The sequence below is a fragment of the Lissotriton vulgaris genome, chromosome 1_1 (assembly GCF_964263255.1).
Source record: "Lissotriton vulgaris chromosome 1_1, aLisVul1.2, whole genome shotgun sequence".
Classification (NCBI taxonomy): Eukaryota; Metazoa; Chordata; class Amphibia; order Caudata; family Salamandridae; genus Lissotriton; species Lissotriton vulgaris.
In genome coordinates this window covers 25,259,636-25,274,029 of record NC_141685.1, presented here as the reverse complement: position 1 = coordinate 25,274,029, position 14,394 = coordinate 25,259,636, and the positions used below count along the sequence as shown (strand labels likewise).

Sequence of the window (14,394 nt, the reverse complement as noted above, 5' to 3'; positions counted from 1 at the left end):
GTCTGGCAAGTAGATAGTCGAACTGCTCTGGACCACCGTAGTTTGCCACAGCAAGTGAAGGTATATTTATACCTTGAAGGTGTTTAGGAATGCCATAGTTTGACGTAAAGTCGGGCATATGATAGTCATAATGAACCCCTGGGGAAAAGTTGTTGATTGCAAGTAACTGAGTTCTTGGAGAAATCAATATTCAAGCATGGGGAAGTTCCCTAACTGTCTAAGCCAGTTTTCAAAGAAATCGTTGTGACGTTTGGTACGGGTGGAAGTAGCCATGCCTGTATTTAGGTAGCTTGGGCTATGCCCAAATAAGGGCTTGATTTCTATGCCTATATAAGGGCAATGTGAATTGTACCTATATAAGGGCATGAATTGGGAAAATTCACTCGGAGCCTAAAACGCCAAACAGTCCTGCCCCAAGTCCATTATTTCAGAATAAAAGAAGGAACAAAGGGTGTAGTGATGCTTCGCTTTCTGTCACAAATTCACCCACCTGTACTCCGGTTTGTTCCCTCCTTGATGCTGCTATTACCCAACTCCCTCTGAACTTCACCAAGAGGCTAGGATTCACCTTCCGCCCTGATCGAACCTCGGGGGAAGGGGTAATAGGGACGAGAGACAAGAGAAGACCCACTGGATTCTTGTAGACTGACTTGACAATTCAGTCGTGTAGAATGTCTCTCGAGAAAGGCAAAGTGTTACTGGGATTCAGTTTTCAGCTCGTATATATTATGATAAATGTACCCAAATAATCTGAACACCCTAAATCACTTCTTTAGGTCAAACATATGCTTTGGAACTCTTAATTGTGTATACCTGAATAACCCTTGACCTTTTCTCAAAAGGATTCATGAAACTAAAAGAAAGAATAAACCAAAAAAAACACTAAAGGTGCACTAATAATCTGTGATTGCTCAAATTATCACAATAGTTACTGATTTCCTTTGCAATATTTGCTCTGTAATTTCACATTAAATATATATAAATAATAATAACAATCGAGCTCTCTATCCCCTTTCAGTCTTCTAATCAGACTCAAGGTATTTACACAAATGTCCGTTTTACTTTAACATTCTTCACTTACTCAATGTCCTTAAAGTCCTTGGATTGTTTCAGGAAGTTTCAAAACGTTCACTTGATTTATAGAAGGTCAAGAGGTCTGCCACAGTTTTCATAATGTTTATATTCTTACAGGTATGTGTTCAATCATTCTAACGCTTTACCATTCAGAGCGAGGTGTTGCTTGGCAACCCTTTGTTGATTCTCTTTTCTTTTCTCTTTTGCAGGAAATCGGAAACAGTGCCAGGAGAGGATTTGGAGCCGGAAATTCAGAAACAGGAAGGGACGTCTGAAATGTGCTATGGGCAGCAAGAATATAGCCGAAGACACTGAGTGAAGACAGGGAAGGAAGCAGGGTGGAGTGCTGAAGAGCTTAGGATAATCTGCCAACCAGGTCCGGAGTCAGGTGAGTGTTTAGGCACAAAGCGAAGCATCGGGAACCAAGCGGCTGGGGTTTAACCCCTTCGCTGCTAGGCCTTTTCCCCTCCTGTGCTAAGCCTTTTTTTGGCTAATTGGGGTAGTGCACGCTTAGGCCACTGTAACTTTTTGACCACATAAGGTATCCATGCCAATTTTGCGTCCTTTTCTTCCAACATCATGGGGATTCTAAAGGTACCCAGGGTTAGTGGATTCCCTTGGAGGGGTCCCAGAAATTAAGCAAAAGACAGTAAAAATGTTGTTTTTTCCAGAAAAATGGGAATAACGGTCTGCACATGAAAGCCTCTGGGTAATTCCCTGCAAATGTTATCAAAAAAGGGTTTGTGGTGCTGAAATCACCATTTTCCCAGCTTTTAGGGAATGACAGTCTTGTGTCAGAAAACCAACATTTTTCACACAGTTTTTGCATATTTCTGGGACATAGCCTATTTTTGCTATTTTTAGTGCTTTCAACCTCCTTCCAGTTAATGGTAAAAATGAGTATGAAAGCAATAATGGATCTTGGAAAGCTATACATTTTAGAAAAGTAGACAAAATGCAGAATTTAGAAGGGGGTCATTTGTGTAAATCCATGAAGGTTTCTTTAGAGAAACTAACAGTTAAATATTCGAAAAATTGAAAATTATTTGAAAAAACAGCCTTTTGTCTTAATTTTTTTTACCTGTAACTTCCTGTAGTTATGACAGCTCTTTGGACTGTTCTGGTTGTGAGGATATATAGGACTTGTAGGTTCACCAAGAACCTGACAAACCCAGAGCCAAAAACTGAGCTGCAACTTGCAATGGTATTTTATTATGTCCCGGGTATAGAGCAATTATTCTGGGAAAACGTATACATGGAAAAATCGGTATGAAAGACACCTATGTATTTCTGAATTGGGTACAAATTATAGTGTTTAGAAACAGTTCATATTTGCACATTTTCAAAAATGGGAATACTCATAGTAGCATGAGAATTATTGGTCATTTTTCAAAAGGACTTTTTTTAACACAATGTCTTTCATTTGGAAGGGAGAAATGCATGAAAACTCAATAGGTAATAACAGTTGATTTACAAATCTGAATTACCCTAAGTCTCCCGATGAAAATGGCACCTCACTTGTGTGGGTCGGTCTTGTGCCCGCGACAGGAAATGGAGCCAAATGCAACGTGGTCACACCTTCATTTTTGCAGTGAAAAATGACCCTTTTTTGGTAAGGTGCCTAGCTGTAGTTTTTGCACCCTAGCTCTGCCGGCACCTAGGGAAACCTTGCAAACCTAAAAAAGTGTACAAAAAACACATTTTTCCTATATTTATGTGGTGGAAAGTTCTGGAATCGCGTGGATCCACAAATTTCTCACGACCCCGTATTCCCCAAAGTCTTCAGAGAAAAATTGGACCCCACTTGTGTGGGTCGGCCTAGTGCCTGCGACTGGAAACGGCGCAAAACGCAACGTGGTCACGCCTCAATTGCGCAGTGACAAATAACCCTTTTTTGGCAAAGTGCCTAGCTGTAGTTTTTTAACCCTAGCTCTGCCGGCACCAAGGGAAACCTAGCAAACCTATACATTTTTGAAAACTAGACACCCAGGGTAATAAAGGATGGGGTGACTTGACTGCCTCTCACCAGGTTCTGTTACCCAGAATCCCTCGCAAACATAAACAATTGACCCAAAAAACTATTTTTCGCCACATTTCTGTGGTGGAAAGTTCTGGAATATGCGTGGATCCACACATTTCCTTCCACCCTGCATTCCCCAAAGTCTTCTGAGAAAAATAGTACCCCACTTGTGTGGGTCAGCCTAATACCTGCTACAGGAAACGGCACCAAACGCAACGTGGTCACACTTCAAAGTCGCAGTGAAAAATGGTCCTTTTTCGGTAAAGTGCCTAACTTTTTAACCCTAGCTCTGCGGGCACCTAATAAAACCTAGCAAACCTATACATTTTTGAAAACTAGACACCCAGGGGAATCCAGGATGGGGTGACTTGACTGCCTCCCATCAAGTTCTGTTACCCAGAATCCCTTGCAAACCTAAAAAATGGAGAGAAAAAAACACATTTTTCTCCACATTTAAGTGGTGGAAAGTACTGGAATTTGCGTGGATCCCCAAATTTTCTTCCACCCTGCGTTCCCCAAAGTCTTCCGAGAAAAATGGTACCCCACTTGTGTGGGTCGGCCTAGTGCCTGCGCCAGGAAACTGCACCAAACGCAACCTGGTCACACCTCAAATTTGCAGTGAAAAATTACCCTTTTTTGGCAAAGTGCCTAGCTGTAGTTTTTTAATGCTAGCTCTGCCGGCACCTAAGGAAACCTAGCAAACCTATACATTTTTAAAAACTAGACACCCAGGGGAATCCAGGATGGGGTGACTTGACTGCCTCCCATCAGGTTCTGTTACCCAGAATCCCTTGCAAACCTAAAAAATGGACAAAAAACACATTTCTGTAGTGGAAGGTTCTGGAATCTGCGTGGATCCACAGATTTCCTTCCACCCTGCGTTCCTCAAAGTATTCCGAAAAAAATGGTACCCCACTTGTGTGGGTCGGCCTAGGGCCTGCAAAAGGAAACGGCGCCAAACGCAACGTGGTCACACCTCAATTTCGCAGTAAAAAATGACCCTTTTTTAGCAAAGTGCCTAGCTGTAGTTTTTTAACCCTAGCTCTGCCTGCACCTAGGGAAACCTAGCAAACCTATACATTTTTGAAAACTAGACACCCAGGGGAATCTAGGATGGGGTGACTTGACTGCCTCCCACCAGGTTATGTTACCCAGAATCCCTAGCAAACCTAAAAAATGGACACAAAAAAAACATTTTTTCCACATTTCTGTGGCGGAAAGTTCTGGAATCTAGGTGGATCCACACATTTCCTTCCACCCTGCGTTCCGCAAAGTCTTCTGAGAAAAATGGTACCCCACTTTTGTGGGTCGGCCTAGTGCCTTAGACAGGAAACGGCGCCAAACGCAACGTGGTCACACCTCAATTTTGCAGTGAAAAATGACCCTTTTTTGGCAAAGTGCTTAGCTGTAGTTTTTTAACCCTAGCTCTGCCTGCACCTAGGGAAACCTAGCAACCCTATACATTTCTGGAAAGTAGACACCCGGGGGCTTCCAAGGAGGTGTGGGTTGCGTGGATCCCCCAACGTTTCCTTACCCAGAATCCCCTGCAAACCTCAAATTTTTTTTTCAGGATGAAATTTTATTATTTTCTTTTTTGAGAGAGATTGCAAGAAAAATGCAGCACTCTCAACACCGGAGGAGCTGTGAGCATATAAGCAAAATGCACTGAAAAGCAATCAATATAATAATTCAAAGGAGCATAATTACCACAACTCTCCCACCCCCCTGCTCCCCCAGTAGCTTCTCCCTCCCGGATCCCACCCTATCCCCTTGCACGATGTCTACATATTCCTAAGAAAGAAATCAATTATGAAACATTCAATGTATACTCTCCCTCACCCAAGATATAAGGGCATCTGTCCTGCATCCATATCATGTTTGGCTGGCGGCTCCAGCCACAGTCCCCTGTAATCTGCCCATCTCTTCCAAATTTTATAGTGCTTCCTGGGGCAGCCTTGGGCCTCAAACACTGGACGCTCCAGCCCCATGTAGTAATCTAAACCCTTTTTCCACACTCCCACCGGGGGGGGGGGGGGTCCTGGGGTCCTTCCAGGCTCGAGCCACATCCCTCTTGGCCACGGTAAGGCCAAGAAGCAGTAAATGCCGTTTATAAACGTTACCACCCATTTGTTCCATTACATGGAGAAGGCCCAGCTGCGGCGTATGGGGAAGCTCCCAACCTAACACTTCGGACAAACAGTCCCAAACACCTGTCCAGAATCTCTCCAGTGCCCCACATGACCATACTGTATGCAGAAAAGTGCCCACCTCCCGACCACATCTCAGGCATTCAGGGGACGCAATCAAGCCCGCTCGCCACAGCCTCTCTCTAGTATAGTAAGCTCTATGCAAATATTTGAATTGGATAAATCGTAGGCGTACGGCAACGGCCGCTCCCCTGGGGGCAGCAAGGGCTTCTCTCCAATCCTCTTCTTCTAGCTCACCCACGTCCCCCTCCCATGCGGTCCGCAGCTTATCGAGCGAGGTGGAACAATGTGTAACCAACGACTGGTATATGCGGGATATCTTCTTATCCTCGAATTCTCCCATGAATACCTTAGCCTCCAGGGGGCTGAATTCAGGCAAGGAGTCTAGGCCCGCTAGGGCGGGGGAGATGGCATGTCGGAACTGTAAATATTTAAAGAACTGGGTTCGGGGCATGTCATATTCGTCCCTCAGCTCTTGGAACGATTTAAGGGTCGTGCCTTTCATAACATGGCCCAATGCCGAAATTCCTATCGTGTCCCAGCCGCGTAACCCCTGTAGGGACGCCAGAGCCGGCAACCGACCATTCTGCCACAATGGGGTTTCCTCCGTCAGTCTGTTCCACCATCCCATGCGGCGTAGCGCCTGTCGCCAAATCTGGAAGACCATCTGGGTGACCACTGGGAGCTTCTTCCTCTTCCCAGCCGAATACAATATAGTATGTAGGGTGTCCGGCTCCATTAGATACCTCTACAGGGCGTACGCTGGATCTCCCCGGTCCCCATACCACCACTCGTTCAATATCAATAGGTGGGACGCCTGATAGTAGGACAAGACATCTGACTATGCCAATCCACCACAAAATGTGGAGAGGAAACAGGTACGGAGCGCCACTCTCACCGCACCCCCGGCCCAGAGGAATTGGCCTAATGCCGAGTTGACCTGGCGAAACCACTGCGGCGAAATAGGGTAGGGGTGGTTCTGCAATTGGTATAGTAGACACGGGTGGGCCACCATCTTGAAAATGGCCGAGCGGCCATAAAGATTCAGGGGCATACGGGACCATGTTTTCATCTCCGACCGGACCCGGTCCCAGACAGGAACGACATTGCGTTCCCAAGAGACCCCAGGTAAGTCCGTCAGGAATACCCCAAGATACTTAAGACCCCCGCTCGCCTCCTGCAACGCCGACGCCCAGGACTCCAGCTCCGTACGGTCCCCCAGAGTCCACAGTGTGGACTTCCGCAAACGCAAACCTTAATTTTAGTTGAAATAAATCCGTTTTTTCACACATTTTTTGTGGGAAAGCGTGGCATCACTGGGCTCACACAAATTTCCTACCACCCAGCGTTCCCTCAGGTCTCCCGAGAAAAATGGTGCCTCACTTGTGTGGGAGACCACTCATGGAAACTCCCAAAACTTCTTTTGCCTGTGGTACGCTCTATAACAAGCAGGCACACACAGACCAGGGTTAGAAGGACACCTGGGGCAGAAAAGGCGAGTCTCCTTCCTCAAACCTCTTCGCCAACAGACTCTACATCTTCTAGTGGGAAAATATTTTGTTGATGTGGGAGGAATGTAATCAGGAAAGTGGCGATCTTTCAATCTAGCCACTTCCTCCACCACTCCAAATCTAGGAACACTTACCTGATCCACAACAACAAGGCTAGCTATCACAGAGTGCCGAAACTGAAGAAATGTCAACTTGGACGCAGGAGAACACTCCTTGAACACAATAAAAGCATTGAAACTTGCTAATTCGAAGAAATGGATGGCCAACTTCTCATACCAAACATAAGCCTTCTGAATAGCAGTGTACGGTTCCAACCTCTGATCTACTCTGTTAACACCACCCATGTGCTTATTGTACTCCTGAATGCACACAGGTGTGTGCACTTCAGCAACCTGACCCCAGACTGGCACAGGTGAATTTCTCTCATCATGGATGGTAGTCAGCATGTACACATCCCTCCTGTTCACAAATTTCACAGCTAGTAGTTCATCACTACGCAAGGAACTGCACTGACCCCTCTGAAGTTTTTTGCAAACAAGCTCTTTGGGATAACCTTTGCGGTTAGAGCGGATTGTGCCACATGCAAAAGTGTCCACTTTAAACCATTCCTTAAATAATTGCACAGCAGTGTAGAAGTTATCAAGGTACAAATGGCGGCCTCTGTTGAACAGTCTTCTAGCAAGATCCCACACAATTTTCTCTGAAACTCCAAAAGTGGACGGGCAACCTGGGGGGTCAATAGTGGAATCTCTACCAGTGTACACACGAAAATTAAAAACATATCCTAACCTACTCTCAGACAACATATACAGCTTAATTCCATAGCATGCCCTCTTGCTAGGGATGTACTGCCTAAAAATCAAACGACCCTTGAACAAAACCAAAGACTCATCAATAGATATTTCTTTCCCTAGAATGTATATCTCTGAAAATCTATCAACAAAGTGGTCAAGAACTGGCAGAATCTTAAAAAGACCGTCACTATCAGGGTGACTATGTGGCAACGCCACAGAATTATCAACAAAATGCAGCATGCATAGCAAAAGTAAATACCGATCATGAGGCATAACTGCAGCAAATATAGCTGTTGCCATCAAGGGGCTGGAAGACCAATATGAAGCCAGGTTCGGCTTCCTTAGCAAACCCATCAATAAAGTTAAACCCAAAAACTTCTTCAGCTCTTCCAGATTTGTGGGAGTCCACCGGGTAGCTCTAGAGTGGGGCCTAAGTTTGTCACTGTTGTCCCTCAAAAGCTGTTCAGCATACAAATTAGTCTGCTCAACAATCTCACCCAAAAATACATCATCCATAAATAACTGAAAGTAATGTATAGGCAAAAAATGTTCACAATCCACTCTACACCCTGCATCACCGCTAAAGGGAGGCAACACCGGCTGCACCATGTTTGGACCAACCCAGAGTCCAGCACTTCCAGTAGGAAGACCAGCAGCCTCAGGCTGCAATCCAGATGCCTCGTGCTCCATCGGCACAGCAGTATCCTCCTCTAAAACAGGCCCTTTATCTGCACTGGGAGAACCTTCATCATCCGATGATTCCATGTGGAGAGAAAACATACTGCCAGAATCTTCCCCTCCCTCCTCTTCCTCAGGCGCACTGTCAGTCTCATAATCCGGCTCAGAGGAAGATTCAAGAAGCATACCTACCACCTGCTGAGCAGTCATTCTACGGCTAGCCATAATGATTATGGATAAAGCTAACTTGTCAAACAAATCAACAACAACAAACACTTTGTAAAATAGTAATAAACAAAATGAACCTTTATCCATAATACCAATACACTCCAAAACAATACCACTCACTTGCCACAAGCAGCTAAAATCACCACCACGTACTCTGCACAGACACAGTATGGATCAACAATATCCCACTAAAAAAGAAAGGGAAAAGAAAATTACACAAAAGACAATCCAAAACACATCACAAAGTTTTTCATGCTCAAAAAACTAACCAAATAGGCTGCCACTATGATACCACTGACAAAAACATGCATCCATACATTACAATATTACTAATTTGGAGTACATACCACAAAAAAATGCAACTACGCAAACCTGCAGAACAACCACTGTCGAAACCGCAAACAGGATTCAAAAGCTGTACACTAGGTTTAAAAGGAGGAAAAAAAAATCCATCACATATGCCAATATTGCACCAGTGCACCTGCAAAGCTAAGAGGGGTAGGTGGACCGAACAGTACAAATTAAATATTCACCCCCGTAAAAGGAGAGTAACCTTGCCCTTGAGGCCACCCCCCAAAACAAAAATTAACAAAACTCTGGCATCTAGTGGGCAGAGAGGGCAGTGACCCAGGTCCAAGGGGCGGCTCCCAAACATAAAAATAAACCCTGGTGGCCTAGTGGAACCACAAAAAAAAGAACTAAACTGCCCCTCAAGGCGATACCAAAGGACTGTTCCCATGAGGCACAGGGTCAGACTAATTTGCATATGGCCATGTCTGAACTAGGGTAGTGGAGTGAGCTAAAGCATGAAGATTGATGAAAAATTCAATCTACCCCCACCCCCAGGGGACAGACAAAGTCAAAAGGGCGACCCTTGCCAAAACCTAACATCATGGGCCAACTAAAAGGATACCCAAAGGTGAGTGACCCTTGCCCTTACCACCGACTCTACTGCGGAAAACAAAGTTCGGAGAGTGTGCACAGAGCTACATAAGGAGATTTAATTTACCAACTTGGGGGGTGATTTAGATGCTCGTCGCAAGAAAACCGCGGACAAACTTTTTTTCACAAACCCAAGTACTACTATCGACGAAGTACCAACAACATCCAACATTGGAACAGAACTAAATCTACAGGCGAAATTGACTGCATTAGAAAGACTGTACAAAGAGGAACTCTCAAAATGGTGGGAGGCGGAGTCCCTTCAAAGATATATTGAAGTTAAAAGAGTACCTAGGGGACTACGCATCTTTACCGTTCCCACCTATGAGGACCCGGACGTGGACATGCTCCAGGAAAGCACAGACAATTCAGCAGCATGTTCCATTACGATGATGCGTATCCTGGTGAAATATGCCCTGAAGGACAGATCTAAACTTTTGGCAGAAATAGAACAATTAATTCAGGAGATTAGTCAACTCAATTCCAAAGAAGCATTGGAGGAATTTCTCAAAAAATTAACCAACAAAATGGAGAAATTAGAGGAAGAGATTACTGCCAAAAAACAACGCAAATTCATCAGGGACTATAAAGACTATCAATCTGGACGAACCCTCACTTTCCAAAAGAAATATGACCATCTTTTCGACAAAAAAACTGGAGCAGCTGTAGTTAAAACTACTACACCCAGTACAAGTCATGAAGTTACTGAGAGTGATATATCGGATGATAATGTCTCAGATGCCTCTATTGTAGAAGCGAACCAAGACGCAGTCGTAGATCCATCAAAATACCCCACTTTTTTATTACAGTTCCAAATGATCAGCAAAAATCGGACAGAAATGTATCAAACGGGGGGCCCACAAAGAGGCCAAGGACGAGGCAACAGAGGCGGAATTGCAGTAACAAAGAAGCCAAAAAGAGGAGGCGTCAGCGGAAAAAAAGCTCCAATGGGAATGGCAACACGGAGCAAAAATCAAAAATAAATATGACTGTTGTAAATCTATCTGAAAGGATACTCTCCAAGGAAGAGGAGAGCACGCTGGCTCTTGGATTGTCGTTCTGTCCATCCAACAACATGAACTTTGCCGAAACCCGAATTGCTTTGTTCCTGTTTTCAAGGAAACTTAAGCTGAAAAAGTGGTTTGAGACAAAACCGAAGTCAGGGGAAATTGTGAGTACTTCTACCACTATTTGTAATCTTGACACGAATGATGTGGAATTAATGCATATAATTGACTCTGATCCTGCGGATTTTACCACAGCAGATTTGGACATGTTTGGTACCAATGTGGGGGTTAATCCTGGATCCACTTTTAAACCTAAATCGGTCTTCCTACCTGCTATCCAATGTGATGCGATTGACGTATTTGAAAGGGGCGTCTACGCAATCAGAAATTAACACGGATTAAGAAAAACTTGACCAGTGATCAAATCACAGCCATTGATAACTTAAAAACGGATACCAGTATTGTCATCAGACAAAGTGACAAGGGTGGTAATGTGGTGGTACTAGATAGGACTAAGTACTTGGAAGAAGGTCAGCGCCAACGGAATGATGGAAATTGCTACTGTGAAACCAATTGTGATGTACTATTAAGATCTAATATGATTTTTAGAGATCTTTTATTAGAGTGGAAAGATAAAGGTCTATTGGAGAATGAAGAATATCAGTATTTATATTGTGCTCATCCCAGAATACCGGTCTTGTACCTTCTCCCTAAATTACATAAAGACCCCCTCAATCCACCGGGGCGTCCAATAGTTTCCTCAATTGGTTCATTATTGGAGCACACTTCCAAATACATAGACCATTACCTTAGACCATATGTGATGTCTCTTCCATCTTACATCAAAGATACCACACACTTCCTCACAGTCATCAATGGAATTCATTGGGAGGAACAGTACACATTGGTTACATTAGACGTAAGCAGTCTTTATACCAGCATCCAACACCAACATGGTTTAGAGGCAGTTAAACATTTCCTCAAAACACGGTCAGTTTCTTACTCACAACATTCAAAAATGATCATTGACATGATCGAATTCTGTCTCAACAATAACTTTTTTTTCTTTAACGACATCTTGTATCGACAGTCACAGGGCACAGCCATGGGGACCTGCTTTCGCCCCCAGTTACGCAAATTTATTCATGGGCTGGTGGGAGGAGCAGGTCGTCAGGGAAATGGCAGAATTCGATCAGGTTGCCCTGTGGCTTAGATACATAGATGATATTTTTTCCATTTGGTGCGGAGATGAGGTGTCAGTGCAATCATTCATTAACAAACTGAATCACAATCACCTTGAATCTAAAACTGACAGGACATATCCGCGATCGAATGATCGAATTCCTGGATGTAATTGTGGAAGTTACAAATAGCCAATTGAACACCAAATTATTTCGCAAAAAGACTGCGGGTAATAGTATTTTGAATGCTAACAGCTGTCATCCCCGCAGTTTAGTGTGTAGTATACCTTATGGGGAACTATTACGTGCAAAACATAATTGCAGCACACAAGAAACATATCAGGATGAGGAAAGGGTTATGCGTGACAGATTCCGAAATAGAGGGTACAGCCAAAAAATTATAAACACAGCTAAAGAACGAGTGGCTGTAAAGAACAGGGAGGAACTACTCAACCCTCGTAGTGAGACAGACGAAACAGACAATGTGAAGTAGTGTGGCTCACCGGTTAGAGGCGGCAGACCCGAGAGCAGAGGACGGCCCGGGACCAGGGTTCGATTCCCTGCACGGCAGGTTTCTGGACCAGGGTCAGCGGACTCGATAATTCTCTCGCCTCGGTGCCCACTCTGATCAGCGATCACACTCGGCAACTCTGGGCATTAGCTTGCCTCATCTTCACTAACGGCCCCACCAGACCGCCGGGGATGCCTGGTCTCACCCTGGAGATACCCATTAAGGGACCATCTCTCAGGGAAGCCAGGAAGGGTTTTGCAGCGGTCGAAGCGCCTTGGGACCCTACGGGTAAGTAGTGCGCTATATAAATGCCTATACATTTACATTTACAATGTGAGATTCATAACCACTTTCTCTGGGCAAGCACATGAGGTGCGTAAGATCTTCAAAAAGCATTGGCATGTCCTACAAATGGACAGCCATCTTAAAAAATACCTTAATGACAATCCCCAAATCACATTCCGAAAAGGGAAATCATTAAGAGATGAACTTAGCCTCAACTACATAACCTCTACAACAGGCTCAAAAAAGGAAGGAGATATGGGTTTCAGATGCTGCCGCAAATGTAAAGCCTGCTAGTTTAGCAATGATTGTAAAACTTTGACTGTTCCAAACACCAAGAGAGAGTTTACGATTCGCAAACGGCTGACATGCAATACTCCATACAGCATATACATACTGATTTGTCCCTGCAACAAATGGTACGTGGGCAGCACCAAACATACAGCAAAGAAAAGGGTGTTAGAACACTTACGTGCCATACATAATAACAACAAACAATACCCGGTTGCAAGACACTTCTCAGCCATGCACATGCAAAATGAACAACTGGTGCAGTTGGTAGTAATTGATAGTGTTGATCTTGGAGTAAGAGGAAGCAATCGAGAACTGTCCCTCAGAAAATTAGAGTCTAAATATATTGTAGATTTTGAATGTTTAACACCAAAAGGTTTAAATATTACAGAAGAACTGTCAATTCACTTATATGAATGAATATTGACTTGTAGATATTGTCTGCGGTTTCTTGATTTTAATGTCAATAATTTTATTTTTAGATTTCACACATCACGGGGAAGCGGAAGAACATGGATTTGTACGCGGAATTATATGCATGGTCGTTAATGTTATGATCTAGCCTGTGGGAGATATACAACAAGCTTTCTTTTTGGTTTATGATCATCCATGAGCCCATTTGGGCAAATGTACCATTTAAACTCAACAACGTGATACTGTCTAACAACAACGCGCTGAATCGCCCACTGGGGAAAGATGGAGGTAGATGTAGAATCATTGCCCACTGGGCCTAGACTACTGTAAGGGTCAATGCCAATCTTTTCATAAAAAGACTAGATTGTACGAAAGCGAGTAACTATGAAGGTGTCACTTTGTATGTTTCCTAGCAAAGACATTGCAACCAATATGATACAAGCGTGTTTGGTAACATCCAATCAGAAGGTTGAACTTATTGATGATGATGTTTATTATATATTTTAACTATATATTGATAACAATGTGTCTAACGATACAAATCATCAATTGTGTATTAATATCCGTGTTGCACATAGGGCATATTACCCAGAATGAATGAAGAGACTCAGATTTATTCCTTAACACCTTGGTTGCTAATGGTTTTCCCCTCCTGTGCTGATAGATCTAGAACCCTATAGTTTCATGACGAGCTCAGCTCGTCATCAGCACAGCTCAACCGTGCCTCATGACGAGCTGAGCTCGTCATGAGCATCGAAGGGGTTAACAATGTGGTATTATCAGAAATAGATGCCTTTTTAATCTTATTATACTTTTTGGTTAAAAAAGCTTATAATGTCATCAAAATGTACGATTGACCTATGTATAACCGTGTTACAAGATGGCCGCTACCTTTACCGTGATAGAAACTAAGTGCACTGGGGTGTTGGGTTTAAAAAATGGCTACCAATACCACGAGATGAGCGTGACCAAGCCGTAATGGCGAAACGCGTCGTGGAGATTTGTTCATCTGCCAAATAAATCCTCGAACTGAAGCTCTGGGTGTCTTGTTTTCTTCATAATTTTGAAGTTTCTTGGAACGAATATATATATATATATATATATATATATATATATATATACATATATATATATATATATATATATATATATATATTACCTACTGGCGGTCGCCAGTAGGTATATATAGTTAGGATTTTTTTCCTATGAGAGTTCTGAAAATTCTATGTCGAATAACTTTGGCATTTGTGGACG

At 43.5% G+C, this 14,394-nt stretch overlaps 1 protein-coding gene across 1 annotated transcript in view; it reads left to right on the top strand.

The window, feature by feature from the left end:
• Positions 1–1,389, top strand: part of LOC147737022 (uncharacterized) — a 51,623-nt gene extending 50,234 nt beyond the window's left edge. Inside the window, 1 exon segment of the mRNA XM_086922615.1 lies at positions 1,284–1,389. Coding sequence (XP_086778741.1) covers positions 1,284–1,389 — 106 coding nt within the window.
• Positions 1,390–14,394: the final 13,005 nt, after the last annotated feature.